At 43.3% G+C, this 26,069-nt stretch overlaps 1 protein-coding gene across 2 annotated transcripts in view; it reads right to left on the bottom strand.

Moving 5' to 3' along the window:
* Positions 1-8,103: 8,103 nt before the first annotated feature.
* Positions 8,104-26,069, bottom strand: part of Mkx (mohawk homeobox) — a 78,735-nt gene continuing 60,769 nt past the window's right edge. For both annotated transcript variants that reach the window (NM_001432285.1, NM_001432286.1), the window contains 2 exon segments: positions 8,104-10,747; positions 10,861-10,903. In NM_001432285.1, coding sequence (NP_001419214.1) covers positions 10,558-10,747; positions 10,861-10,903 — 233 coding nt within the window. In that variant the 3' untranslated portion in view covers positions 8,104-10,557.

Here is a 26,069-nt window from a genome sequence, read left to right on the forward strand (position 1 = left end):
CATCCAACAAGAATGAACATGTCTTATAAATTGAGTGTAAATGTTTGTCACAGGAAACAAAAAGTCACTTCCAAAAACAATCCAGGGAACAAACTGCCCTTGAGATGAAAGGCCCTCTGTCTTTTTTCTGGAGCCTGTTTCACAGTTCCCTAAGACATTGTTCATTGGTCATTCTTTTGACCATGTTCCGAAACAGGCTTCAAATATAGGTCTAGTTTCATTCTTTTTGTGTAGTTAGATGGTCTTCCCAGCACCATTTCTTGAAGATGTCTTTCCTCCAGTGTGTGATTTGGGCATTACTGTCAAAAATAAGGTGGATATACTTCTGTGAGGTTGAGTTTGAGTCTTCTATTCTTTTCTGTTGATCTACATAGTTGCGTGTCCATGTAGTGTTGTTTTTATCCCTACAGCTCTGCAACAGGTCTTGGTATGGTGACCCTTCTGACATTGTTCTGTTGACTCAGGATTTATGTAGCTATCTGGGATCTGCTGTACAATTCCCCACTCCTAGTTTTGTGAAGAACATGATGGAGATTTTGATTGAGATTGCATTGATTGTAAATTACTTAGGGTAGAATTGTCATCTTAACAATATTGATTCTGCCAATCCATGAGAATGGGATGTCTTTGCATATGCTCATATGTTCTTTAATTGCTTTCTTCAGAGATTTGAAGTTTTCATTGTGGATGTCTTTCACCTCCTGGGTTAGGTTTATTCTTGTTTTTGTTTTTGTTTTGTTTTGTTTTTCTTTTCTGAGGATATTACAAATAGTAGTGTTCAGAATCTTTTTCTCAGAACATTTGCTATTGGTATATTTAAAGGCTACTGATCTAGTAGAACTTTGGGGGTCTCTTCTGTATAACGGCCTGTCCTCTGCAAAGGGGTCATTTGACATCTTTTCCTATATGTCAGGATGTTTTATCTCAGCAACAGAAAGCAGAAGAACGGTAAATAAAACTACTGCCCCTGAATTTGGCTCAGCCATGCATAGTATATATACAACGACCAGGTTGAGGAAAGCACGTTTCCTTCCTAATGATATTTTCTTTTCCTTTTACTTAAATGCAATTTAAAAAAGTTTATTTGTGTGTGTGTGCCCATATGACCATGCATGTGTGTGTTCCTGCTTGCATCCACACATTGGTACTGACAGCCAAAGAGGCCAGAAGAAGGTTTCAGGTCTTCTGGAGCTGAGGCTACAGGTGGCTGTTAGACACTCATGTGAGTGCTGCAAAATGAACTCAGGTCCTCTGCAAGAGCAGCAAGTGCTTTTAACTGTGGAGCCCTCTCTCCAGCCCCTAAATGATAAGGCAACCCCAGTTGCTGCTTCACCCAGCCCAACTGTACTGTGTAACACGCAGCTTCACCCACTGGTGAGAGGGTTCCTCACGAGAGGCCTTCCCAAGCTTCTCTGCAGATAAATGCAATGACATTCCCCATATGTAGGAGTCATAGAGCAGTGCACACCTTTAGAAATCACAAGGCAAAATAACGTGGCACATGTCAGCCACATCAGGGTTGTCGTCCATCTGTGTGACACTTGCTAGTCTCTGAGAACTCTGAAAATAAGCTGGCGAACTGGAGGCACAGGTCCCGGAGTCAGCATCGAGCTGAAGGAGTCCCTGGACAGACTGTTGAGCTGCTTCAAACCATTTTCCTGAAAGCATTTTGCCATAGACCAATTCCCCAGATGACCAGTTTCCCGGATGACTGAGGCATTCCTCAGTACCCACCTCTCCTACCCAAACCTGCCTAGGGCCTTCTCTACCCTGGCAGACTTCATTCCTCCCCTGGCATTTGCCATTTCAGCCATCCATCCCTCTGCTTCTACATACAGCATTTTAGGAAAAAATATCTGGGAAAACTGGGTTGCCCCAGTCCTACTGTCTGCCCAGCATTTTCTGCCCACCTGGCACATACAGCGTCTGATGATTCCTGTCTACCTGTGGCAATGGATCAACAGCAAATTCTTTATCATGGTTTAAGGATTGGAACCAAGCTCAAGGTCTACAGTCACCAGCTGGTGACTTGACATGTTCATTTGAGAGATCTGGCCTGCATCCCAGGCAGGTGTGGGGCGATGGCTGTGGTTCTTCAAGACCAAGGTCACTCAGAAAGCTGACAACTCCCCAGTTTCCACCTAGTTGTGGATGTGTGGGTTGTGCTGCGGTGTTCCAGAAAGACTATATGCAACAGCTGTCAGCCAGTGAGTCTTGGTAAGTTTCAGAGCGGGTAGCCATATTGACACACTCATATCTATGTCACCATGTCTCATAAAGGAAACGGGCTCTGAGAGCAGTGGAGACCTCCTGCTGGCCATCACCCTGCAAGGAGACCTGTAACTACCTAGCTCCAGGGTCTTGGAGAAAGCCTTTGACACATCATCCATGGTTTTGTGTAACTAATCACATAGTCTGGGCTTTTTTTTTTCAAAGGTATTCAAAGTAGGAAGATTAAGTTGCTGTGGGAAAAACTGAACAAAACTACAAAACACAAACAAAACAATCCCCCCCAAAAAACAAAAAACAAAACAAAAACAAAAAAAACAATCACAAAACAATAAAACAAATAAACAATTAAAAAAAAAAAAACCACAAGGAAAGTTCAGTGTTAGGTAGGCCTACAAAAGACAAAGCCCTAACACAGGGGACAGCAGGAATGAAGCTAGGAGAGGCTGGAGATGGCTTTGTGGTTAAGAGTGCTTGCTTATCTTCACACTCAGCCACCTTTCTTACACCTCCCAGAGCTAGAAGCAGATTGTAACTCAAGCTTCCGGAGATCCAGTGACCTCTCCTGGCCTCCTGTCTTTAGGCTTTTTTTTTCCTAGAAAACCTGCAGCCTCTTGAGAGCTGACCTTGTTTCTCCTGTTTGGCTTGGGCGAACTTGAAAGAACGAGCAGGCAATGAGCTAACCACATGGAGAAAGATGACATGGCAATCCTTGCCCATACTTTACAGGAAAATAAATTTTTCTGATTTGTGGTTATTTACAGCACCCGTGATCAAGCAAATGCCATGAAATGCCAATGATTTTTAAAATCAGCCTTAAATAGCTGAACTCTCATAAAGTCTGGCTTGGCGGTTGTTAGGTAGTTATGGTTAAATTGACAGTCCTTTGGGGAGTTAGGATATCCAAAAGGCAGAGATTGTTAAGGCTTTAGCGATTAACGGTTGGGCTTGTTGGCTGAGGAGATTTTATAGCGCACATTTAAGCTTTGCTGCCTGTGAGAGGGTGAACATGAAGCACAGGTTATTGGTTCTCCATGACCACTCCATCTTTATTTTCTTGGGAGCATTCTGACTCTCTAGAAGTCAAGGCTGAAGCTCGTGAAGGAGAAGGTCATCGCTGAAGACCACGGCACTGTCAGGCCACATAAATTTAAAATTAGACAGATTGCAGAGTAGTAAAAGTCAAGCAAAGATACAAAGAAGAATGTAAAAATTAGAAGAAACTAACATGAAGTGAGGGGACAGTAAAGAAAAGCAATGTCAGGTAGCCGATCAGGTTCCAATGGATAACTCCACACTCACAGTCACACAGACGGCCTGGCTAATGGCCCTCATCGAGTTCCAAAGCAAAACAAAGTTAGGTCCTGAATCCCAAGGTTTCTCAACCCTGGAGCAGTGAAACTAACTGGAACCAAGAGGTTAACTACATGCGCCTGTGGGGACATTTTTTTACTTCGACCACATGGCTGTCAAGTCCGAGGCTGCAGTGTCAGTGAGCAGGCAAGGGCAGCCATGGTTCTTAGCAGAGTGGTTCTGCAGTGTGCAGAGTTGTGTGGTACACGCCATGCAAACTGGATGTATGTGTGGATGCTGTTCGAAGTTTAAAGTGTAAAAGAACAGACGAATGTTCGCATCTCATTTCAGATAAGGTACTGATTTTTAAATATATTTTTAAAATACCCACAAATGGACAATTAAAGTCAAAAGAAGAAAAACCACGAACAAACAGTCCACAGAAAAGATATGCTACTAACCTCACCTGGGGCCAGCTATTGTCACAAGCACAAGCAAATTCCCACTGCACTGTTGAACCTGGAAACGCTCTCTCCCTTAATGTTCTGACTGAACGAAGGAAAAGCAGGAACACCTTATGGTTGAAAAGGTAAATTAGTAGAATTTTAAAATGATAATTTGTCACAACTTCTCAAGAACCCAGTGTACCTGTCCTTTGGCCCATTAGTTCACTGTGTGAGTATCTAGTCCAAAGGCTCCCGCTCGAAGGCACAGAAACACAAGGCTGCCCATGCAGCCAGTGTTGTGATAGCCTTGCTCATTGTAGACAAGATGTCTCAATGGCACTCAGCTTTCCTGACTTCTTTTTCTCATAGGAAGGTTTTCTTAGTGGAGAAAATAGCATATTAACTCATCTCCTGGGGCAAGCTCCTTATCTTGGTGTAGAATAAAACTAAGTACCAATAACCCAAAGTCTACCAATGGGCATTTGGTAACAGATTATAAAAGATCAAAAAAAATATTGTCTACTTATTTTTTAAAAATGAAGTCTACACATTCGGATGGAAAGATAAACATGGGCATGGAAACGTGGGGTGAAGTAGCCCACACAGTAAAAACCATGAGGTGAGAAGAAGGCTGAGCTCCAGAAGCCTAGGAAAGACCACGTGGTCACAGTCATCAGACATGGAACCCTGGAGAGTGAGGTGTAGAGCCTCTATGTCCTGGCTTTGAGACAATATACATCTTTCTACTACTGATAGAAAGTTATACCTATGATCTTGTAAAACACTAAAGTTTAAACTTTTACTCAAAGTCAACAAACCAATCATTGAATCTCTGAAAATGTATAAAAATCAACTAAAAACAGTTTTTGAAATGGAGCAAGACCTCAAGCCACAGAACTAATAGAAGGAACACCTCAAGACACTGGGCTAGGTAGAGATGTTTTTCAGACAGGATTCCCCAGAATCAAGCTGTAAGAACAATAGAAAAACTAGGTTATATCAAGCCAAGAAACCACCGCCGTAGCAACCAGTTGGCAGGAGGAAGAGATGATCTACAGACACAGATTTATGCAAACTGCACCTGACCTGGTGTTAAAGTACAGGATGTGCAGGCTAAAGGACTCCACTCCATAGAAGGAGAGCACAAACCGATGGCATTTGTTTCTAGAAAGAGGGGACTGAGGGTTGGGGGAGAGGCTCACTGAATGCTCTCATGAATATCTGACCACTCCTCCTCCAGACACTGTGCAATGTGAATTTCACAGTGATGCAATTGCGCCCTACCTGCACATGACCTTTGGGTATGAGTGAGGGACTACAGTACGTAGACTGGGAAGAATAAAAGAGAGGGGGCTCCCTATGTGGTTTGGGAAGGCCATCATCCAAGCTGGATAAAGACTTTTCAGTGCAGCTGCTTTGGGCTTTTGCCAGTAACCCCTCACTCTGTAGTGTGAGCTCAGAAGACCCATTGGTTCCCAGAGGGAATGGCGGTCGGATTCTACTGTAGTTTGTTGCTAGGACATTAGGAGGAAGGACATAGATGTTCAAATCTTCCTCAGAGAATTGATATGTGCAACATAGTGTTTTTCAAGAGACCACAGGAGAATAAAAAAAAAAGTCTGTCATCATCAATTACTAGGGGATACTGTGGGAGACATCACCTCAATCTAGTAGAGATTGTTATTGTAGAAACCGTAAGGTAACTGGTGCTGGCAAGCATGTGAAAGCAAGGGAATCCATCCATACCGCTAGAGGTAAGTTGGTATAGTCATGAAAATCTGTATGACATCCCCTCAAACAAAATAGATTAAAACAAATACTATGTACTCAGAATAGCTCTTTAATATGATACAAGCATGACCCCTGGATATATGTCTGAATACATTGAAATTGGTGTGTTGAAGACATGTTCCCATATTTTTTAATAATTATTATTGTAGCATTGGGGTATGGAGGGAGCAGAGATATGGTTCAAAGATATGATAGAAAAGAATGGGTGCTACAGTTTCATTCTGATTGGTAATAATGTACCTACTGTACACTTCAAACTACCTAAATAATTGAAAAGCTCTAGATGAGGGGACTTGGAATGCTTGCCACAAAGAAACAAATCTTTGGAGGGATATGCTGATTGCCCTAATTCTATTATTATGCAACACATCAATATATAGATCGCACACTCTACCAATAATCTGTGCATACAATATACTATTGTGTATTAATTAAAATTAAAGCCCAAACTGAACAATTGTATTAGATGTGTTACAAGCAAAATTTGCAGAAACTGACTGTGGATTTGTTTTCAAAGCCCTACACTTCTCTACACAGGATGAATTCTAATAGAGTACTTTATATGGGATGGATTCCTGTAGATTTCTGTGGACTCTTTTTTCCAATCCTGCCAGTCTTTTCACCTTAGAAAATATAGGATTTTACTGTTGCTTGTTTTTCCCAAACCAAGACAGGTTCTCAGTGCTAGTATTCCCATGGAATTACAAGCACCTGCCATTTTCTGGGCCCGTCACAAAGAATCCCTGGTCCAAGAATCACTTTGTGCATAGGAGAACCTAACTGTTACCATAACCTGTGTCTCCTAAAACAAGCAACCCTGTTCTCTCCATGAAAACCACAACCTAGATAGCTGGAAAGGACAGCTATGCTGCCCACCAGTCCAGTGGTACACACTTGTGATCACAGCCCTGTGAACACATGAAGTGTTTCATCTGCTGTTTCGGTGAACAGCAGAGGCCCGATTACACTGAGGAAACTTCAGGGTGGCCTTGGCTGGTGAAAATTCTTCCCCAGTTGCTAGTTCCTCCACTCCAACTGCCCCGGGATGCCTTCTGGCCCACCGGTAACCTCCCTCATCCCCTCCGGACACTGCTTGGTTCACTCTTCCTCTCTGTTTATTAGTCTTTGCGTCCCATGCCATTTGAGCTAGATGAATTTCAGAAGAGGACGGTGGCTGCCGGCACTGTGTGCTGAACACTGCTATTTAGAGCATTCAAGGAACACACAACAGCTTGAGAGTAGGCATCCTAGGCAGTGTGAGGAGGGGACAGAAGCAGAAGCAGCCAGTGAGGGACACCTCCAAGCACACTGTCTTTGGTGGGTGTGCTCGCTTTTCCTCTCTCCGCCCTACTTCATGCTTCGCCGTAGAAGTTCAAAATGATGGTAGTGAAAGTATCACCCTCCAAGCCTAACTCCGGAACTAACTTTCCCACTGCAGTCTTTCAAGTCAGAGATCCTTCCACACTTCAAGATTTCTGTCAAGGTATTTGTGTCTCCTATCCCTATTCCACCTAGACTTTCAGCTCCTATACACACATTACATGGGACAAATTATAGTGTGTGATAGTCTTTTCCATTTATTGAGCACCTATTTCTCAGCCACTGTAGGAGGCACTTTAAATTTTTACACTTCCTTCACTCCGTGAATGTGGAGACCGGAGGACAGCTGACAGGAGCTGATTCTTTCTTTCTACCACATGGGGTTTGGAGAGCAAAAGTTTGTCAGCAAATGTTCTTTTCCATTGATCCATCTTGCTGGCCCCTGCATTTTGTGTAACATCTATTATGTCAATCCCTCAGAGTCTACAAGGTCTAGTTCCTCCCTCACAGTTTGCATCTGGATCACGAGGACTGAGTCTAAATCTTGCAGTTGTGTGTGTGTGGGAGGGTGCAGGGCTAGCACTGCTGTGCAGTTCTGCCTGGTGTCCAAGCCAAGCTTCTCTCCTGAACAGAACACGCCAGTAATGGAGGCTCTGTATGAACAAAGCTTAAAGATACGCAAGCATGAAAATGTCATGACAATGCCCATGATTTGGTATGCTAATAAGAAGTTTCTTCTTAAGGCAATTAAAATCCATGAATGTACAAATATGGAAAAGGAATGGTTATTATATTATCTATGGAAAAAGAGAATTTAGTACAACCCAGTATTTGAACCATCTGTGTTGTGTCCTTGTGCCTGGGTCCTAACAGGTGGGTTGGTGGCCTAAAAGTGATAGAATTCAATCTTGGTCCAACTGTAGCACTCCCCAGTCCGTGACCCACATGTGAGGCTGTTCCTGTCTCCTGCTCTCTCCCCCTGGCCAGCTTTCAAAGGCAAACAAACCCCATATGATCACTGAAGTCTAGAAATGAACTTTTATTTTAAATCTGTCAAGAACTCCTGACAGATTTTAATTTTATTCAAATACAACTGTAAAATGAGAGCGAGTCTCTTTCTCTTTCATATAAATTACATGTCAGCCAAGCTCTCTCTCTCGGCTGCTGGCTTGGCATTGTTCAAGGTTCTTTTGAGGGACAAGGGACTCTGATTTCCAGATAAAACAACAGCAACACAAGAAAAATAATAAATTCAAAATGATTGCAATTGGAGACATTGCCCAGAATATGCTAATTACCTATTTTTCATGTGTGCATAGGCCAGACTCCAAGCTTTGTTACTTTACAGAAATTATGGGATAGTATCCTCTCATTGGTTGTGTTCATAATACAGAACAAATTAGCTGAATTTTCCCCCAAAGGACAGAAAAAAATAAAACATGACAATTTCAAATAAAATACAACCCAGAGTTCACTTATCTAATTGCAACATGTTAAAACAAGAACATTTTTATTAAAATATTTAATACCAGAATAACTTATAATAGTATGAAAAGGAGTGAAGTATTCATTCTTGTTTCTCACTGCCTCGCATACATCTGGGCAGGCTTGTTTTGTAGTGACTCCCACTTCGCATCCCAGTATCAAGGATGCACCAGAAGAAGCCAATACTTCATCCACTCATACAGTCAGCACTTACACATCTCACCTAGGGCTTACTGCAACTGCCAACGGCACTTAAGAAAACAAAGTAAAAATATACATACAAAATATTTTCATATCAAATTATCTTCATTACACTAGATAACCCCCACCCCACTATGCTATGATACAGGAGAAAGTGTCCTACGATGGCCATCGAGGCCATCGTGTCTGCTGAGCAACCAGATTAACCTTCAGGGTAAAAAGCGTTTTGTAAAATGAAGAAAAAAATGTCAGTGTGTGCGGTGAAACCAGATGTCATTCACACTTGCAAAAATGTTTTCCAGCCTAAACCAATTACAAAATATATCACATATCCAGAAAAAATGCCCTTCCCCCAAGAGCCTAGTTTGCCGTTAAACCTTTGCTCTCCTACATTAAGGCATCTCCAGATTTCCTTTTCTATTGGGCGTCTCCACATCCCTTCCGTTCGCAGTCTTCCGAAGCTGGGGAGGACGTTATTGTTTGATGGAAAAGACACTCTTCTTCCTTGATATCCATTACTCTCACTCTGTGGTAGTGACATTTAGAAATAAGACGTTCTTCCTTTCGACTCAAGATTTCACTTAATTTTTACTTGAATGTCCTGCTTGGCAAAAATCAGAGACCATTCATGTTTTGTTACCCATACGCTTTAAATTTTAAACATTAATCCTTCTGCATGTATATGTATATCCACACACACAGATTATTTTCTTCGTTGTCTTGTTCTCATTGCAATACAAATTGTCCATCTGAACTGGGATTTGAAATGAACCAAATAAGGGGCTGCGGATTTAGCTCAGTGGTAGAGCGCTTACCTAGGAAGCGCAAGGCCCTGGGTTCGGTCCCCAGCTCCGAAAAAAAAAAAAAAATCCGTTAAAAAAAGAAATGAACCAAATAAAACGCTTTTAGTTACTCCATATGAAAACTGCTTCCATCACAAAGGAACCCTGAGCTCTAATGCAAACAAGATTATAATTTAAAACTAAACTTTAGGTTTAGTTTTCCTCAGGAAAAAATTCAAAGATTTATATAATAAGGTTCTTTTTAAAACCTCAGGAAAAAAATCCCAATTAGTTGTAAAGGGCTTTGGGATACTTTCCAACAGTGCTTGGGAAAACAAATCCTCACGACAATATACTCTGGCAATGTTAAACCGATTTGAAAACATCCCTTCTTAAACATACGCATCACGTGGCCCTGCTGGGCCTTCCATTTTGGATGCGCTAACCTATGCAAACAAAACCCACACATAAAACTCTCACCATCGCCCTGGAAAACACAAAGAACAGTTTCCAGTCCTGAAGGCATTAAAAGGCAAATAAAAGATCACCTCATCTGGGCTGAACAGATCTCCAAGTTTGAACGTGTGAATGACTGAGTTTGTTTCGGGAGCTTTCCGCGATTGGCTTCAGTCCTGGGCCAGTCTGGAGTGATGTAGTCTAGCAAGTATTGGCGTTGACAGTTTGAGGCACAGCGCTCCACTGTGCCCACGTTGGAGCTTACCTCAGGGAAGCAAGGCACTTACTGTAATGGCAATGCAGACGCTTTATGCATAGTTTCAGTAACATAAAATAAGTTAATATTTTTGACTAAAATGAATTTTTATAACTTATACATCTTTTTATAGAAGCAACGGATATATTTAGGATAGTTGAACTCAGGAGGTTTAAATGGGAGTCCTCTTCACCCCTGCTTTGGCTCTTAGGATGAGGATTACGGTAAAACACAAACAAACAACAAACAACAAACAAACGAACAAACCCACTGACAAGCCCAGCACTCCCTGGCCACTCTAGAAGTGCTGCACCAGTGGCAGCTTGACTGTCTTTACTTCTGCTATGTGGGAAGACTTCTGGATGATGCAACTGGTGGTCGTCCCCTGCGCTTCGTCTTTTCCCTGGGCGAGGTTTGTTAAGGCCATGGCTGCGTTGATCTCCTTCCAGTGTGTGTCGTCCTTGCTCGGCCCCCTTCTGTTAGCAGTGCTGCAGGTGCGCAAGAGAGAACAGGAAGGATCAGAGATCAGACCCACCGTTGTGTGCCCTGGAGACAGCATCCCTGCAAAGTACCAGTGGCAAAGGAAAGTCATCTTGCTCACCTGTCACCCTTATCACCCTTAGTAGATCCAATGTCTGGGGTGTCTGTAAAGAGAAGCACAAATTCAGTCACTTGTCTCTTTCTTGGACTTTGTCTTTTAAGATTTATTCTCTCTCTCTCTCTCTCTCTATATATATATATATATATACACACACAAATTATATATACATATATATACATATATATAAATTATATATACATATATACATATATATACATATATATACATATATATACATATATATACATATATATACATATATATACATATATATACATATATATCCCATGAATGCAGTTGCCCTTGGATCCCAGAAGAGGGCATCACATATCAGGTCTCCAACAGCTGGAGATATAGGCAGCTGTGAGTCACCTGATGTGGGTGCCAGGAACCAAACACAGGTCCCCTGAAGGAGCAGACACTGCTCTTGAACACTGAGCCACTCCTCCAGTCCTGGTTAATCTTAGGGATTTCTTCATTACTGCCAAGAGTAAAATTTATCCAGAAAAATGGCTGAAATTATTTTTCTTACAGACATCCTGTAAGTTATTAAGGTTATTAAGAAGCCAAGCCTTGGAGGGGAAGAACTGTACAGGGAGGCGTGGTGACAATACTGGCCAATTTCTTGTTCATTTCTGCAGCCATCAGCCCATCACCATGACCCACAAGGCAGATGTTTCCTCAACTCCAAAACAAGGGCTTTCTTAGAAGCTGTTGGGGCTCCTGAAACCTTCTATTCTGCCATTTTCTGAGACTCTAGCCTGAGGGGCAGGTGAGGCTGATAGTCTGGATGGTCGATGCATGAGTAACAGACCTAATGCTGACGAGCTCCTGGCCCATCAGGAGACATCAGTCTTCAGTCTCCAAAACTCCTCCTCCTGCTCTCATGAGAAACAAGGGAGACCTGGCTTATGCCAGAGATGGGCACATCTGCTCCCTGATCACTAATCAATTCCAACACCATGAAAACATAATGAAATACTGAAATGGGTTCTGGATGTTGATTCATTTCATTGGTTTAAGGATTGTGGCCTTCAAAACACAAAAGCTGATCCATTGGGGATAAAACTGTGTAGGTCAGGGGTGGGAATGGGCAGGATCTCCCTATAAAGTCACAAATTCTGAATCTAGGTAGTGGATAAGCTTTGGTCACCACAGGCACGGCCACCGTCTGAGGTAAGAGGGGACAAACAATCTACTTAGGAAAGCCTCTCAGGACAGAAAGGAGGCAGAAAATGCACATAGTGTATTCAAAGCCCTCCTCTTCCTATGACCTCTGCAAAACTGTCCGCTCTTGGCTTCAGTCTTTCTCTTTGCCTTCCAAGTCAGCATTTCTCTAGGCCTTTTGCATTTTCTCTGACATGCTCAAGGTATGCCAGACAGTGTAATTTAATTCCCAATGCAGACTCTAAGAGTCAGAGCCCTGGAAATCTCAGAGGGAGGAACGGGTTACAGTGTAGTCTAACCTGGGCAACAGTTCCCAGGATAAAGAAGATAGTCACAAGAAAATAAATGCATGGCTGTGAAAGGTAGCCAGATTCAAGGTCCTCTGCAGACAGAGAATCCCGAAGCCTGCTGACAGGAAGGTCTCCATATGGGGATAGCTTGCTTTGAGCTACTTACAATCTGAGGAATCAGCAAACTTGAAAAGAAAACGCAGGAAATCAAAAGTACTTAGTGAAGGTACTTCAAGGCTGCTGCGAATGCAGGAGGTGATCTGCCATTCCAGGCTCTTGCTAGCCCTCAGTTAGCTTCCGCTGAACATTCAGGTAGCATTTAATATAGCTTGGGAGAAATGTTTGGGTCCGGAGTCCCATTAGCCTGGGATCCTCTGATCATTTGGGTTGGCCTGGACAGTCAGAACCCCACCCTGTTGTGTTAGATAATCTGGGGTTGAAAGTCACTCATGTAAATGGAGTGAAACAGCAGTCATTGTTGGCCCACAGAACTCCAATAATCCTGATTTATAGATGATTCTTTTGTGTCGAGTCTCTTCAGTTTTGCTTTATAAAATTTTTAAAAATCACATTGATTTATTAATGGGGCATATGTATAGAAGTCAGAGGACAAGCATTTTTTTTCCCACTACTTGAATCCCAAGATCTAAGCCAACTTGTCAGGCAAGATGACAAGGACCTTTAGCCACTGAGCCACCTCACCCTCACCATTCCATTCTTTTCAGCTTTAGAGACTCTGTACAGGGTCCCGTGTGTTGTTGGTGCCCACGAAGTCTCCCCTGTTATCTATTTTCACTCAGTAGTGACAGGTACAAGACACGACCAGAACCAGAGAACAAGTCAAGCCTTTCAGAGGGTAGGTCAGCAACACTGGGAATTTTACCAGGGGTCAGGGGGAGAGGCAGAGACAACAGGGACAGAAACAGAAAATTAATATTTTGGCCTTTGCTCAAATTTACCTACATCTGTTAACAAAAGCGAAACAATAGGTAGGGGAAGTTTAGTCAACAAAAAGCTCTGTCGAAAGCAGACTAAGATCCATGAAGTGCAAACACTAGGGAAATAAGAAAACTGAATTTAGAAAAGACTACGTTCTGATGCTCCTGGTCCCAGCTGAACCATTTGCTGCTGTGGCCGGGAAGGGAATATGGTTTTCGACCTGATCAGTCAGATGAATGGTGACTGGGGACAAGCTTGCAGCTGTCAGACATGTAATGCGATGCAAAATCCTGAAGACGCAGAATCCTCAGAATGAGGAGAAAGCCTATGTTCTGCAGCCCCAGAGAGGCTGGATGTGGATGGCACCTACAATGGTTGGCTCCTTAAAGTACGGCCACAGAGAACAGATGAAGATTCCTGCAACAGGCTGTGAAGTTAGAGATGAACATGCCCATGAACACATCCCTGATGTGCAAAAGCCGCTCATATCCTCGCTTGGGCATCCTAATTAGTATCTCTGTGTCTCTGTGTCTCTGTGTCTGTATTCTCTCTCTCTCTCTCTCTCTCTCTCTCTCTCTCTCTCTCTCTCTCTGTGTGTGTGTGTGTGTGTGTGTGTGTGTACAATGAGTCTGTACACACATTCACATTTGTGGGTGTGAATTGTCCTCATGATGCACAGAGGGAAAGGTCACAGGGCGACCTCTGGTGTTGATTTTGCCTTGTTCCAAGCAAAACAGCTTATTCACTGTCCTGTACACCTGGTTGGAGGGTTTCTCTGGATTCCAAGGTTTTTTCTGACCCTGCCTCCCACCTCCCTGTGGGAGCACTAGTATTACAGACACTCCCACTATGTGCCTAGGGTTTTTTTTTTTTTTAATGAGTCCTGAGGATTTGAACCTGTGTCCTTCCACTTGCATGCCAGTGCTTTTATCCAGTGAGGCCTCTTGCTAGCCCCTACTTCTACAGATCCTAGGACCAGGTCTGAAGGCTAAACTTTACACTTTATTTTAAGGATTGTGGGTACACTGGGTGGTGTCGGGTAGGACTGGGTCTGAAGCCTGAGACAGAGCTGCATAAACTGAAATGACTGGGAAACACCTTGTGTTTCTATCACAGCTGAAACTGTCCCAAGGTGCGTTCTTGAGGATGTCAGACTAGGCACAGAAGCTGACTGTCATACCTGGGAGCTTTTCTGCATCTGTTGTAGCTATTATTGGGGGTTTTCCAGTGTGACTGGGATATTATGGTCTGGCCCATCCCTGAGGAGTGATGAATGTAGTTCCCATGTGACCCACAAAAGGGAATTCATAAACAACCTCCCACTTCTGGGAAATATTTGTGCATTTTCTGGACAGCAAGAACCCTAAAGATCTGCTGGTTTGGGGACTTCTATTAACCGTGTGGAGATGGGATGTCCCAGACACTTCAGAGACCAATACTACCTGAGGAATGTTCAGCAGGTTTGCAATCTACAGCTCACACTGAATGCTGCTACTAAAGGCTACGATTCTTCCCTACTGTTGTCTTTTCCAAAGCAAACACTTGCTCCCTCTTTTCTGCTTGAACCAGTTGCCTTGAAGTCCATAGTCAGTGTTTAAGGAGTGGTCATGACGCTCGGGTAACTTCTGTCCTCCCCATTGCAGTTGGTCTCAGGAGTTCCCTTCGGGGAGGAGTACCAGGGGCTCCAGTCAGTAGAAGGGAAGACGCAGACTACGTAGAGTGGCGAGTGAGGATGAGGAGAAAGCAGGTCCGTGCTACAGCGGTGCTGTAAGGCTCCTTGGCAGAGGCTTTGAGCATACACAGAGCAGGGCCTGACCGCCGACCTTTCCTCAGCAGTATCTCACTCTGCAAGTGGCTTGGCTTAGCATCCCCGAAGTCTGGGCTAAAATGCCTTTTTTAGATTCTAAGGTTCCAAAAATCAGCTATGCTGTCAATTACCATAAAAGCAACTGGTTGGCAAGAGCCACTTACTGAGCCAGCCAAAAGAGCGTGTTTTAAGACCAAAAAAGAGAAAAGGAAAAAGAAAAGAAAGAAGAAAAGAGGTGGGCAGTTAGGGAAATCTTGGATGCTGTAAAACTCAAAGCATGTTGAAACTTAAAGACAGGCTATCCTCACTTCGGGTGAGTGTTTCCTTAGAAAGGCAGGCAGAGAAAAACCCTATGAAATGCCAGTTGTGTGGCAGACTCGGCTTATCTCACCGTGGGGCTCAGTAGCCAAGGATCCTTTTGGCCTTCATGCATACCATGCAGAAGCACTCCGATACGGAGCTGGATTCCTGAAATAATATCGGTAGGCCTGGAGAGTAGTATCTTTCCTCTCTGTGGTGTGTTTTTCAAACTCTAAATAAATCCTAAGATTGGAAATGTTTTGTTAAGTGTTTCACAAAAGAGTACTTGTGCCACCACAACGTAGATAAAACTAAGGAAGATTAAGTATGGGACTATTTCTCAAATTAAATAATGTGAAATCCCATAACAGGTATTTCCGTAAATTAAAATGGGAAGAGTAAAAGACAGGAAACTGTGGGATGTATGGAGTAGAATGAGGAAGATAAAAGCAAAACAGGTCCTTGGACCAGTTGGGTGTGGAGAGGAAGCCATGGCTTGTGTTCTACGGTGACAGACAGAAGACCGTACCCACCTCACCTATCACGCCAAGGCTCAAGTCCTTGCAGGGAAATTAAAACCCTGTGGCTTATATCCATGCTCTAAAGCAAGCCACGAATCCCCATGTCTGATTACCAAGCTTCCACAAAGATGGTCAGTTTGGCAGCCAGAGCTTGTGAGAGCCAAGGTTGAGCAGAGCCAAGGTTTAGTTTGTGTGCATCCCAGGGGCACGGGACACCACACACAGATCTGCTTTTTACAGGAAATGAGACAACTGAAGAAAAGAAGAAGACCCAGCAAACATGGAGGGCAGAAACCTGACTGTTTCAAAGCCGTAGGACCTCATAGAAGGCGGTGGCCACCACCCATGAGTCTCATCCCGCTGTGACCCTTAAATGTTTATTTCTCCACCTCAGGATGCCTGGTTACCCCTCCACCCACACAGATGTTTCTATGCTGGCTTCACTTTTTTCTCCTTTAAAATAAAAGTAATTGGGCCAGCAGCATGGCTCAGGGGGTAAAGTGCTTGCTGTCAAGTCTAACAGCCTGACTTAGAACCCAGAAGAGCACGAAAGAACTGGTGTGGCTTATCCTCTGACCTCCATACTCACACCATAGTCCCCATCCCTCCCCCAATAAGTAAGTGTGATAAAAAAATAAAGAGCTTTTCTTATTTTTCCCAATAGGAAATTAATAAAATAGGGAACAACTGTGTCACAGTGTTTATTGATCCCTGAATGAAGGTTCTGTATTATCAGACTATACAGTCAGCACATGTGAGCCCTAGCATGAAAGGCAGGCTCTAGCTGCAGCTCAAATCATGACATTGCCCTATTGTAATCTGAGATTTTCCAGACCAGGTTTGCTGATGGTTCTGTTCTGAGTTATTCCTAGAGAAAGAAACAACTTTGTGTGCATAAATAAATGTATAAATAAAACTCACTAATGCTTTTCACTCTTACTGCTAATAGTTTGAATCAGGTGATAGTTTTATTCCATTTATTGTAGACAAAAAAAATAAATGAATTCAGAATTCACATATCAAAATAAGACAGTAGTAAAAGTTCGCTGTGTAAAACCTGGGAAATGGTATGCAATAGACTAAGATAGGACACTTAGGCCTAAGAGTGACATTTGTGCTGGGAAGAGGGGACCTCGGCTGGGGAGTTGCATGCACCAGCTTGGCCTGCGGATATATATGTATGCCCACAGTTTGTTGTCTTGGTTAATGACTGACGTGGGAAGATCCAGCCTTCTGTGAGTGAGCACCACCCTTACTTAGGCAGTCCCGGGCTGTAGGAGGAGGTACTTGAATGAGCCAGGGAACCAGTGTTCCTGCATAGTCTCTACTTCAGTTCCTGCCTCCAGGTTCCTGCCTTGAGTTCCTACTTGGTTTTCTCTTGATGATGGAGTATATAGTCTGTAAGGTGAAATGAACCTTTTCCTTTCCAGATTGCTTTTGGTCATGGTGTCTATCAGAGCAACAGAAAGCAAATGAGGGCAAGAGAGACAGGAGGCTCTCTAGGCGATTAGTACTCATTCAGTTTAGACAGGATACTCAGTGCACACATTTTTACTAGTACTTTCTCTGTGTGTATTTTTGTCTTTCTCACATGTATGTTTGTGTACTATGTGTGTGTGTTGGTACCTGAAGAGGCCAGAAGGAAGCCTCAGATCCTCTGGAACTGGATTTACAGGCAGTTGTGTGATATGATATAGGTGCTGGGAGTCAAACCTAGGTCCTCTGGAAGATTGGCCAGTGCTCTTAACCACGGAGACATCGCTCCAGCTTCAGCAGTGCATATATTGGAGCGCTCTTCCTCACCAAACTTCCACTTGTCACACACAGGCACATACACACGCACACGTACACACACACACACACACACACACAGACACAGACACACACACACAAACATATCTACAGACACACACACAGACACACACACAGACACACACAAACATATCTACAGACACACACACACACACATACATCCACACACACACAAACATACACACATAGAAACATAGACATACACAAACACAGACACATGGACACACACAGACACACACACCACAAATCCACTCTTTTTCTTTTTTTCTAGAATTGTAGACCAGCAACACAAGGACACCAACAAAGGCCTATTTCTCTCCCTATGTGGATCTGTGATCAAGGCATCTCTCCAAGTCTCAGAAAGGAAATGTAGACAAGCCACCACAGCATCACCAGGCTTTAATTAGAGCGATGTTAGAGTGAGTGTTGCTACATCACTGCAGGACAGCCACTGTCTCACAACTTTTAAAAGGAATTGCGGTTATCTTCTCCTGGCGACAGCTAGAGATTCTGCAGAGTCAACGTAAATCATTTAAAATGACTTCTTCAGACCAAAAGGGAAGAGAAAGAAGGAAAATCCCAACAATGTAACACCCATACCTAGAGGACTAAACTGCTTCTAAGAGTCCCTCCTGAGTGAGTTTCCTCCAAGCCTTGAACTGAGGAGTAATACTGAGTCACTAGCCGGTCTGTTGCCTCTGTAAGAGTCATGAGGTGTCTGTTTAGTGAGCCAGCAGTGGGGTGGAGCTCTTCTACTTCAGGAGAATTAGAAAATGAAACCAACCTCATCTTTATGGATGGATCTACAGCCTTTCCCCTCCTTTGCACTATTCTAGCTAAATTATTCATCTCAGGGCCACTATTAGGTGGCTTCCAAAATCATTTAAGAGTCAGAGGAAAAATCTTTCCAAAAATTGAGCCAGTATTTCCCTTAGCATGGCTTCCACATCTGGCCCAACATTCTTTTCCTTCCTGCTACCTCTCATGTGGGCTGGCTCCGGCTAAAGCTAATGATGCCCAGATGTCTTGGAGCTGTAGGATCCCCACCTCAGCTGCCTTTTTGTCAGTGCACAATCCTCTTTGGGTCATGTCAGAATATAAAATAAAGAAGCCACACCCACTGCTGTGGGACCAGTGGGACCAGTGGTGAAGAACTCTTTATCTAGGGACACTGACATTTCAAAACGTCTAGGGTCTACAGTATTGCCTAACAGGAACGCACAACGTCTTTCTCCGTGCTGGAGCACCAGTGCTGTGATATCCCTGTGAATGTGCCGTGTAGCCCCTTCCTCACTGGGGGACACTGGCCTTAATGGAGTTCCCCTACTGGGCAGAGCACATGGGATTCTGCTGGGAGATCTTTGCTCATTTCCCCGTGCTTCTGTGTTGGTGAGATGTACAGTTATTCTGGCTCCATTCATCCCGGTTGCCTTTGCTCTTCTAAGATGTACAGCCATTCCACTCTCATGGATCTGAACTGGTGGATTGAACATGCAGGGAATGAGATTTGGAACTTCAAAGTAGCTTCTTAAAATAAACAGGGTATCACCCAGGGATAAAGTTTTGGTTCACGCTCAGTCTTTTCCACTAACCATTTTGGAGTGTTCTTGATGTGAAGTTATTCTGCATAGTCTCTTCTTCCAAGATTGCCCCGCCCTTGCTAAGCTGAAACCTTCCAGTCTGAAACTTTGCTTTGAAGACTAGAGTGCCGTCTGTGGGAGGGAGGAGCTGGGGGGGGGTGACCAGGCAGAGGCTCTGAGATGATGAAAACTTACTTTTCCTGGTTTCTTGTATTAGCTAGGAAGGTGCTCTAGAGGAGGTCACAGTAGACACTGGTAACACAGAGGTAGAGTCTGGACTCAACTGGATGCTCAACTGGATCCCTGCTCTCTTCTTGCTGCCTGAGGGATTGCCAGCTGTGTGACTTTCTGCATCTCTACTTTCTCATTTAGAAAATGGATCATAGATTTGTCAGGTGTATAAAAACTGCATGACAACATCTTGTCAAACGCCAGAGGAGGATCTGAACACACAAGCTCGCGTGCACGCGCGCGCGCACGCACACACACACACACACACACACACACACACACACACACACACACACATAGGACAAGGGTCCTTGCAAATAAAAAATACTAACTTCCTATCTCACTTTATCCTTTTACATCTGTAAAGTGGGGTTGAATGCAGTCACTGAGAAAAGCAGTACTGTGAAGAGATTAACATGAAAACCACTGTGTAAGGAGAGACTATTCAACTCCAGACAAAGCCCACCAACTCAGATTAATGGACTAAGTGTGTGGAATCTATCATCTTCAAAGACAAAGATGGTGTTGTTGTTGCTCTTGTGTGCCAGGACACAGCACGCCAGGACAAAGAGCCCTGGAGCCACATTAAAGAGCTGCTGACCTCGAGTGTCTGATGGGTTTTGTTACTTCATTTTCTCAAAGGGAATTTTGGAGATGCTACCCAAAATGCTTCATGCATGAAAACCAGGTTTCCAGCCAAGTCTCAGAAGAATGATTTCCTAGCTCTGCATGAATCGCTTCTGGGAGACTACATGTTGCAGGGGCACACGTTGTCTATGAAAGCATCCGCTCTGCATACAAATTGGGCAACCGTCTCTGAAACTGGCACGCTCCCAATTTTGTTCCTTCATATTTACACTGCTCCCCAGTCTTCTGCATTCTTCCCCGGTGCCGCTTCCTACAGGAGCAAGCTTATAGCTGCCCACTGCAACACCAGAAGGGTAATGTTATTTAACAAATACACAGCTGAATAACATTAGGCCGCAAACTTCTAATATGGCTTTCTTTAGCAAAATAAAGGCCTCTTAAATGGAAAAAATATTCACTTGTAATAATCTGGAAATGGGCTGGAACGTCTGGCTCCCTCTGTGCATTTTCGAACTCTTCAGTATCTCTGAAAAACCATCAAAAAGTATTTTTTTCTCTCTGATATATGAACTGCAGTGTATCTCTGAGTTGGCTCACACTGTTGCCAGGGTGTTCAAATTCCACACGTCTCCATCATCTCCAGAAACAATACTTCAGACTGCGGGACCTCGGGGTTAAATCTGTCTGACTGCATTAACACCAGAAATGACACAATCAAAAGATGACATGCGCAATCATCTTGGCTCTTTCAGGAAAATAGCGGTTGACAGTTGCTCTATATTTACAGTTTAGCTGCTGTATTTATGGCAAAAGGAAAAAGAAAACATGTTGTAGTCACAAGAGGGACTCTGTCACCAGCCTTCCTACATTCCAAAGGCACTTCGGCATTCTTGATAAACTTGAACCTTAAAAATGAAGTTAGCTTAGCTGTGCTCTGTGTTCTAGCATTTGGATCTTTATTGTATATATAATTCTGAAACACTGTGTAAAACTTTAACAGGAGCTAAGGTTTGGTGCTCAGAGGGTAAAAGCACTCGACATACAAGCACACATGAAGATCCGAATTAGGATTCTCACGTAAAGATGGGCACAGCAGCAACCCCAGCTCCCCTAAGGCTAGATGGGAGGTTCGGAGACAGGAGAAATCCCAGAAGCACGAGGGCCAACCGGCCAGTTATACAGAAGTGCAAAAAAAAAAAAAAAACACAGAAAATATGTCTTTGAGCAGAAGGTGTGGACTGACCGCTGGAGTTGTCCTCTGACCTTTCGTTTACATGTGCTATGGAGATCTCCTTACCCAGATCGATTCCAATAACACTGAAGGGTGGAAGGGAAAAGAAACCATGCATAAAGGTGAGGTGCCTAACTGGTCTTTGTGTGGTGGCTCTGGCTAGAGGACAGACAGCCTCTAAGGGGCCTCTGAGACCCATTTTGACCAGAAAAACACTGGTAAATCCTTCCTACCATAACTCTGTCTTACCAGAGAAATCCATTCTAAATTTTGCCCAGGGATGTACATTGCAAGCCAGGCAGAAACAGAAGCCCCAGGAAAGGAGGGATGAGCCATCTCCATCTCATTTTGAGAGTTACCCCTGCTTGCCTGTGGAATGAGCCAACCCGGCATGCCTATGGCAGCTGTCTCGCTCTGGGACTGGGCTCTGGCTAACAGCAGCCACACCTAGCGGCTGGTGACAGAGGCTGCAGCAATCTTTGACTGTGTTCTTCACACTGATTTATAATACAAAGACTGCATGGTACTCCACAAAGATAAGACTGTTATATTTTTGTTTGCCAGTTACAAAATAAAAAGGAATTTCAACTAAAATATACACTGTCTGCTTTCTAAATGTACAGTTATCATGTAGCATCCTATACATATGTGTGATCTTTATGTTTTAAATTGATTAAAAGTGAATTTGAATAAAAATAATATCATCCATTGAATTTCAGTGGCACACGGGAATCACTTCACTACTTACATCTACATTTAGAATGTAGGGAATTTCTAGGAAAAAATATAGGAAGTAAATTGCTTTACCCTAAAAAGTTCATTCTAAGAGGCAAAAACATTGTTTTAGATGTTACTACATTTTTTTGTTTTGTTTTATTTATGTGTATGTGTTTGATGGATTTTTTTTTTTAGTTTACATTTCAAATGTTATTCCCTTTCCTGGTTTCCTAGCCCTAAATCCCTCTAACCTATCCCCCGCTTCCTCTGCTTCTATGAGGGTGCTCTTGGACCCACCCACTGACTCCCTACCACCTCCCCACCCTGACATTTCCCTACACTAGGGCATCCAGCCTTTACAGGACCGAGGGCTTCTCCTCCTTCCAACAAGGCCATCCTCTTACAGGACCGAGGGCTTCTCCTCCTTCCAACAAGGCCATCCTCTGCTACATAAGCAGCTGGAGCCATGGGTCTGTCCATGTGTACTCTGGGTAGTGGTTTAGTCCCTGAGAGCTCTGGTTGGTTGGTATTGTTGTTCTTCTTATGGGGTTGCAAACCCGTTCCACTCCTTCTGTCCTTTCTCCAACTCTTCCAACGGGGACCCCATTCTCAGTCCAATGGTTGGCTGAAAGCATCCACCTCTGTATTTGTCAGGCTCTGGCAGAGCCTTTCAGGAGACAGCTCCTATCAGGTTCCTATCAGCATGCACTTCTTGGCATCCACAAAGTTGGCTGGGTCTGGTGGCTGTATATGGGATGGATCCCCCAGGTAGGGCAGTCTCTGGATGACCTTTCCTTCAGTGTCTGCTCCGCACTTTGTCTCCATATTCCCTCCTGTGAATATTTTTGTTCCCTGTTCTAAGAAGGTCTGAAGTATTCATACTTTCGTTTTCCTTCTTCTTGACTGTCATGTGATCTGTGAATTGTACCTTGGGTATTCTGAGCTTTTGGGCTAATATCCACTTATCAGTGAGTGCATACCGTGTTTTTGTTTTTGTTTTTGTTTGTGTGTGTGTGTGTGTGTGTGTGTGTGTGTGATTAGGTTACCTTGCTCAGGATGATATTTTCTAGTTCTATCCATTTGTCTAAGAACATGAAGTCATTGTTTTTAATAGTTGAATAGTATTACGTTGTGTAAATGTCCCACATTTCCTGTATCTATTCCTCTATTGAAGGGGTTCTTTCCAGCTTCTGGCTACTATAAATAAGGCTGCCATGAACATAGTGGAGCATGTGTCCTTGTTATATGTTGGAGCATCATATAACATGCCCAGGAGTGGTGTAGCTGTGTCCTCAGGTAATACAATGTCCAATTTTCTGAGGAAATTCCACCTTGCAATCCCACCAATGGAGGAGTGTTCCTCTTTCTCTACATACTCACCAGCATCTGCTGTTGCTTGAGTTTTTGATCTTAGCCATTCTGGCTGGTGTGAGGTGGAATCTCAGGGTTGTTTTGATTTGCATTTCCCTGATGACTAAGGATGTTGAACATTTCTTTAGGTACTTCTCAGTCATTCAATATTCCTCAGCTGAGAATTCTTTGTTTAGCTCTGTACCTCATTTTTTAACAGGGTCATTTGATTCTCAGGAGTGTAACTTCTTGAGTTCTTTGTATATATTGGATATTAGCCCTCTAATGGATGTAGGGTTGGTAAAGATCTTTTCCCAATCTGTCGGTTGCCATTTTGTCCTATTGACAGTGTCCTTTGATTACAGACGCTTTGCAATTTTATGAGGTCCCATTTGTTGATTCTTGATCTTAGGTCATAAGCCACTGGTATTCTGTTCAGGAAATTTTCCCCAGTGCCCATGTGTTCGAGGCTCTTCCACAGTTTCTCTACTATTAGTTTCAGTGTATTTCGTTTTATGTGAAGATCCTTGATCTACTCAGACTTAAGCTTTGCACAGGGCAATAAGAATGGATTGATTTGCATTCTTCTACATACTGACCTCCAGTTGACCCAGCACCATTTATTGAAGATGCTGTCTTTTTTTCCACTGCATGGTTCTAGTTCCTTTGTCAGAGATCAAGTGACCATAGGTGTGTGGGTTCATTCATTTCTGGGTCTTCAATTCTATTCCATTGATCTACCTGCCTGTCTCTCTACCAATACCATACAGTTTTTTTTATCACTATTGCTCTGTAATACAGTTGGTGATTGCCCCAAAAGTTCTTTTATTGTTGAGAATAGTTTTTGCTATCCTGGGTTTTATTTTTTTATTCGAAATGAATTTGCAAATTGCTCTTTGTAACTCTGTGAAGAATTGACTTGGAATTTTGATGGGGATTGCATTGAATCTGAAAGCAATCTACAGATTCAAGATGGTCATTTTTACTATATTAATCTTGCCAATCCATGAGCATGGGAGATCTTTCCATCTTCTGAGATCTTCAATTTCCTTCTTCAGAGACTTGAAATTCTTGCCATACAGATCTTCCACTTGCTTGATCAGAGTCACCTCAAGGTATTTCATATCATTTGTGACTATGGTGAAGAGTGTCATTTTTCTAATTTCTTTCTCAGCCTGTTTATCCTTTGAGTAGGAGGAGGCTACTGATTTGTGCGAGTTACTTTTTTATCCAGCCAATTTCCTGCAGTTGTTTATCAGGTTTAGTAGTTCTCTGGTGGTATTTTGGGGGTCACTATCATATGGTCTGTAAATAGTAATATTTTGACTTCTTCTTTTCCAATTTGTATCCCTTTGACCCCTTTTTCTTGTTCTAATTGCTGTGGGTAGCACTTCAAGAACTAAATTTAATAAGTAGGGAGAGAGTGGGCAGTCTTGTCTAGTCCCTGATTTTAGTGGGATTGCTTCAAGTTTCTCTCCATTTAGCTTGATGTAGGCTACTTGTGTGAGTGTGTGTGTGTGTGTGTGTGTGTGTGTGTGTGTGTGTGCGTGTTTACATGCATACATGTGGAGGTCAGAGGACTACTTGTAGCAGACAAATCTTCCCTTCCACCATGTGTATGCTGGAGATTGAACTCATCAGGCTTGGATGAAGACACCTTTATTCACTGATCCATCCTGCCAGCTCAGAAAACGGGCTTTATAGGTAACAAACCATATTCACTGCACTAATTTGAGTAAGGCAGAGGTTTGAACTGGGCTCACAGGAAAATTCTGATCAGACTCACTAAGCAGGTCCCATCAGGTGGGTTGCTCACATATGGTGTCTGTGTTGCTTACCTGTAAAATAGGGTGACAGCAACATCTCATTCTTAGGATTGCCTGAAACACAAGGGACCATGAGCACGATGCCCGAGCAGATGTGGTGTGGAGTTAGGAGCATGGCGTTAGGACTCCTGCCATTTTGAACTATACTGTAGCTACTTTTCAGATCAAAAGGCTGCTCCATCTCCATGGGGGTGCCCAGACTGCCCCTGGGTCTCTTCTGCCATTCTTTTTTTTTTCCACGTGGAAAGTTTAATGGGGGAACGAGACAAAGGGAAGAGGTGAGAGAAAGAAGAGAAAAAGAGTCTTCTGCCATTCTTCAGGGGGAATTTTGTAAAGAAGAGAATAAAAGTGGCCAGGGTTTGGGGGTGAGCTCTGTGGGGGCTGTCTCCAAAGGGCAGATCCCTGGGTCCTAGGTGTGGAGCTGATGGATCTGACTTGGAAGAAACATCTCAGGAATTCTGACACAGAAGGCAGAGGCTGGCCCAGTGGGACAGTACCAGGGATGCATGCTACTTTTAGTTACGACACACAGGAATGTCTGGGCCTTCACTCAAGCACGGCAGCACTTCTTTGGTATCTTCAAAACCACTATTGGGTTCCCAGAATTTTGACAAAGATCAACTAGTCTCTGGCTGAGCACTGTGTGCTGTGTTCCTGGTTTTACTTTAGTGCAAGTGTCTATCACAACAATTCTGTATGGTTGTTAATGGTTCCATAAGGTTGTCCTTTTAGCGGAGGAAAAGAACACCTGTTTTCACTCGCCTTTGCTTGAATGTGGGAGAATGGAAACTGGGAAAATGCTCCCCCGGAGGGAGGCCAGCAGTCCACTCCAGTTGTATAACATTACTCT

Source organism: Rattus norvegicus, chromosome 17, assembly GCF_021556685.1.
Source record: "Rattus norvegicus strain SHRSP/BbbUtx chromosome 17, alternate assembly SHRSP_T2T, whole genome shotgun sequence".
NCBI lineage: Eukaryota > Metazoa > Chordata > Mammalia > Rodentia > Muridae > Rattus > Rattus norvegicus.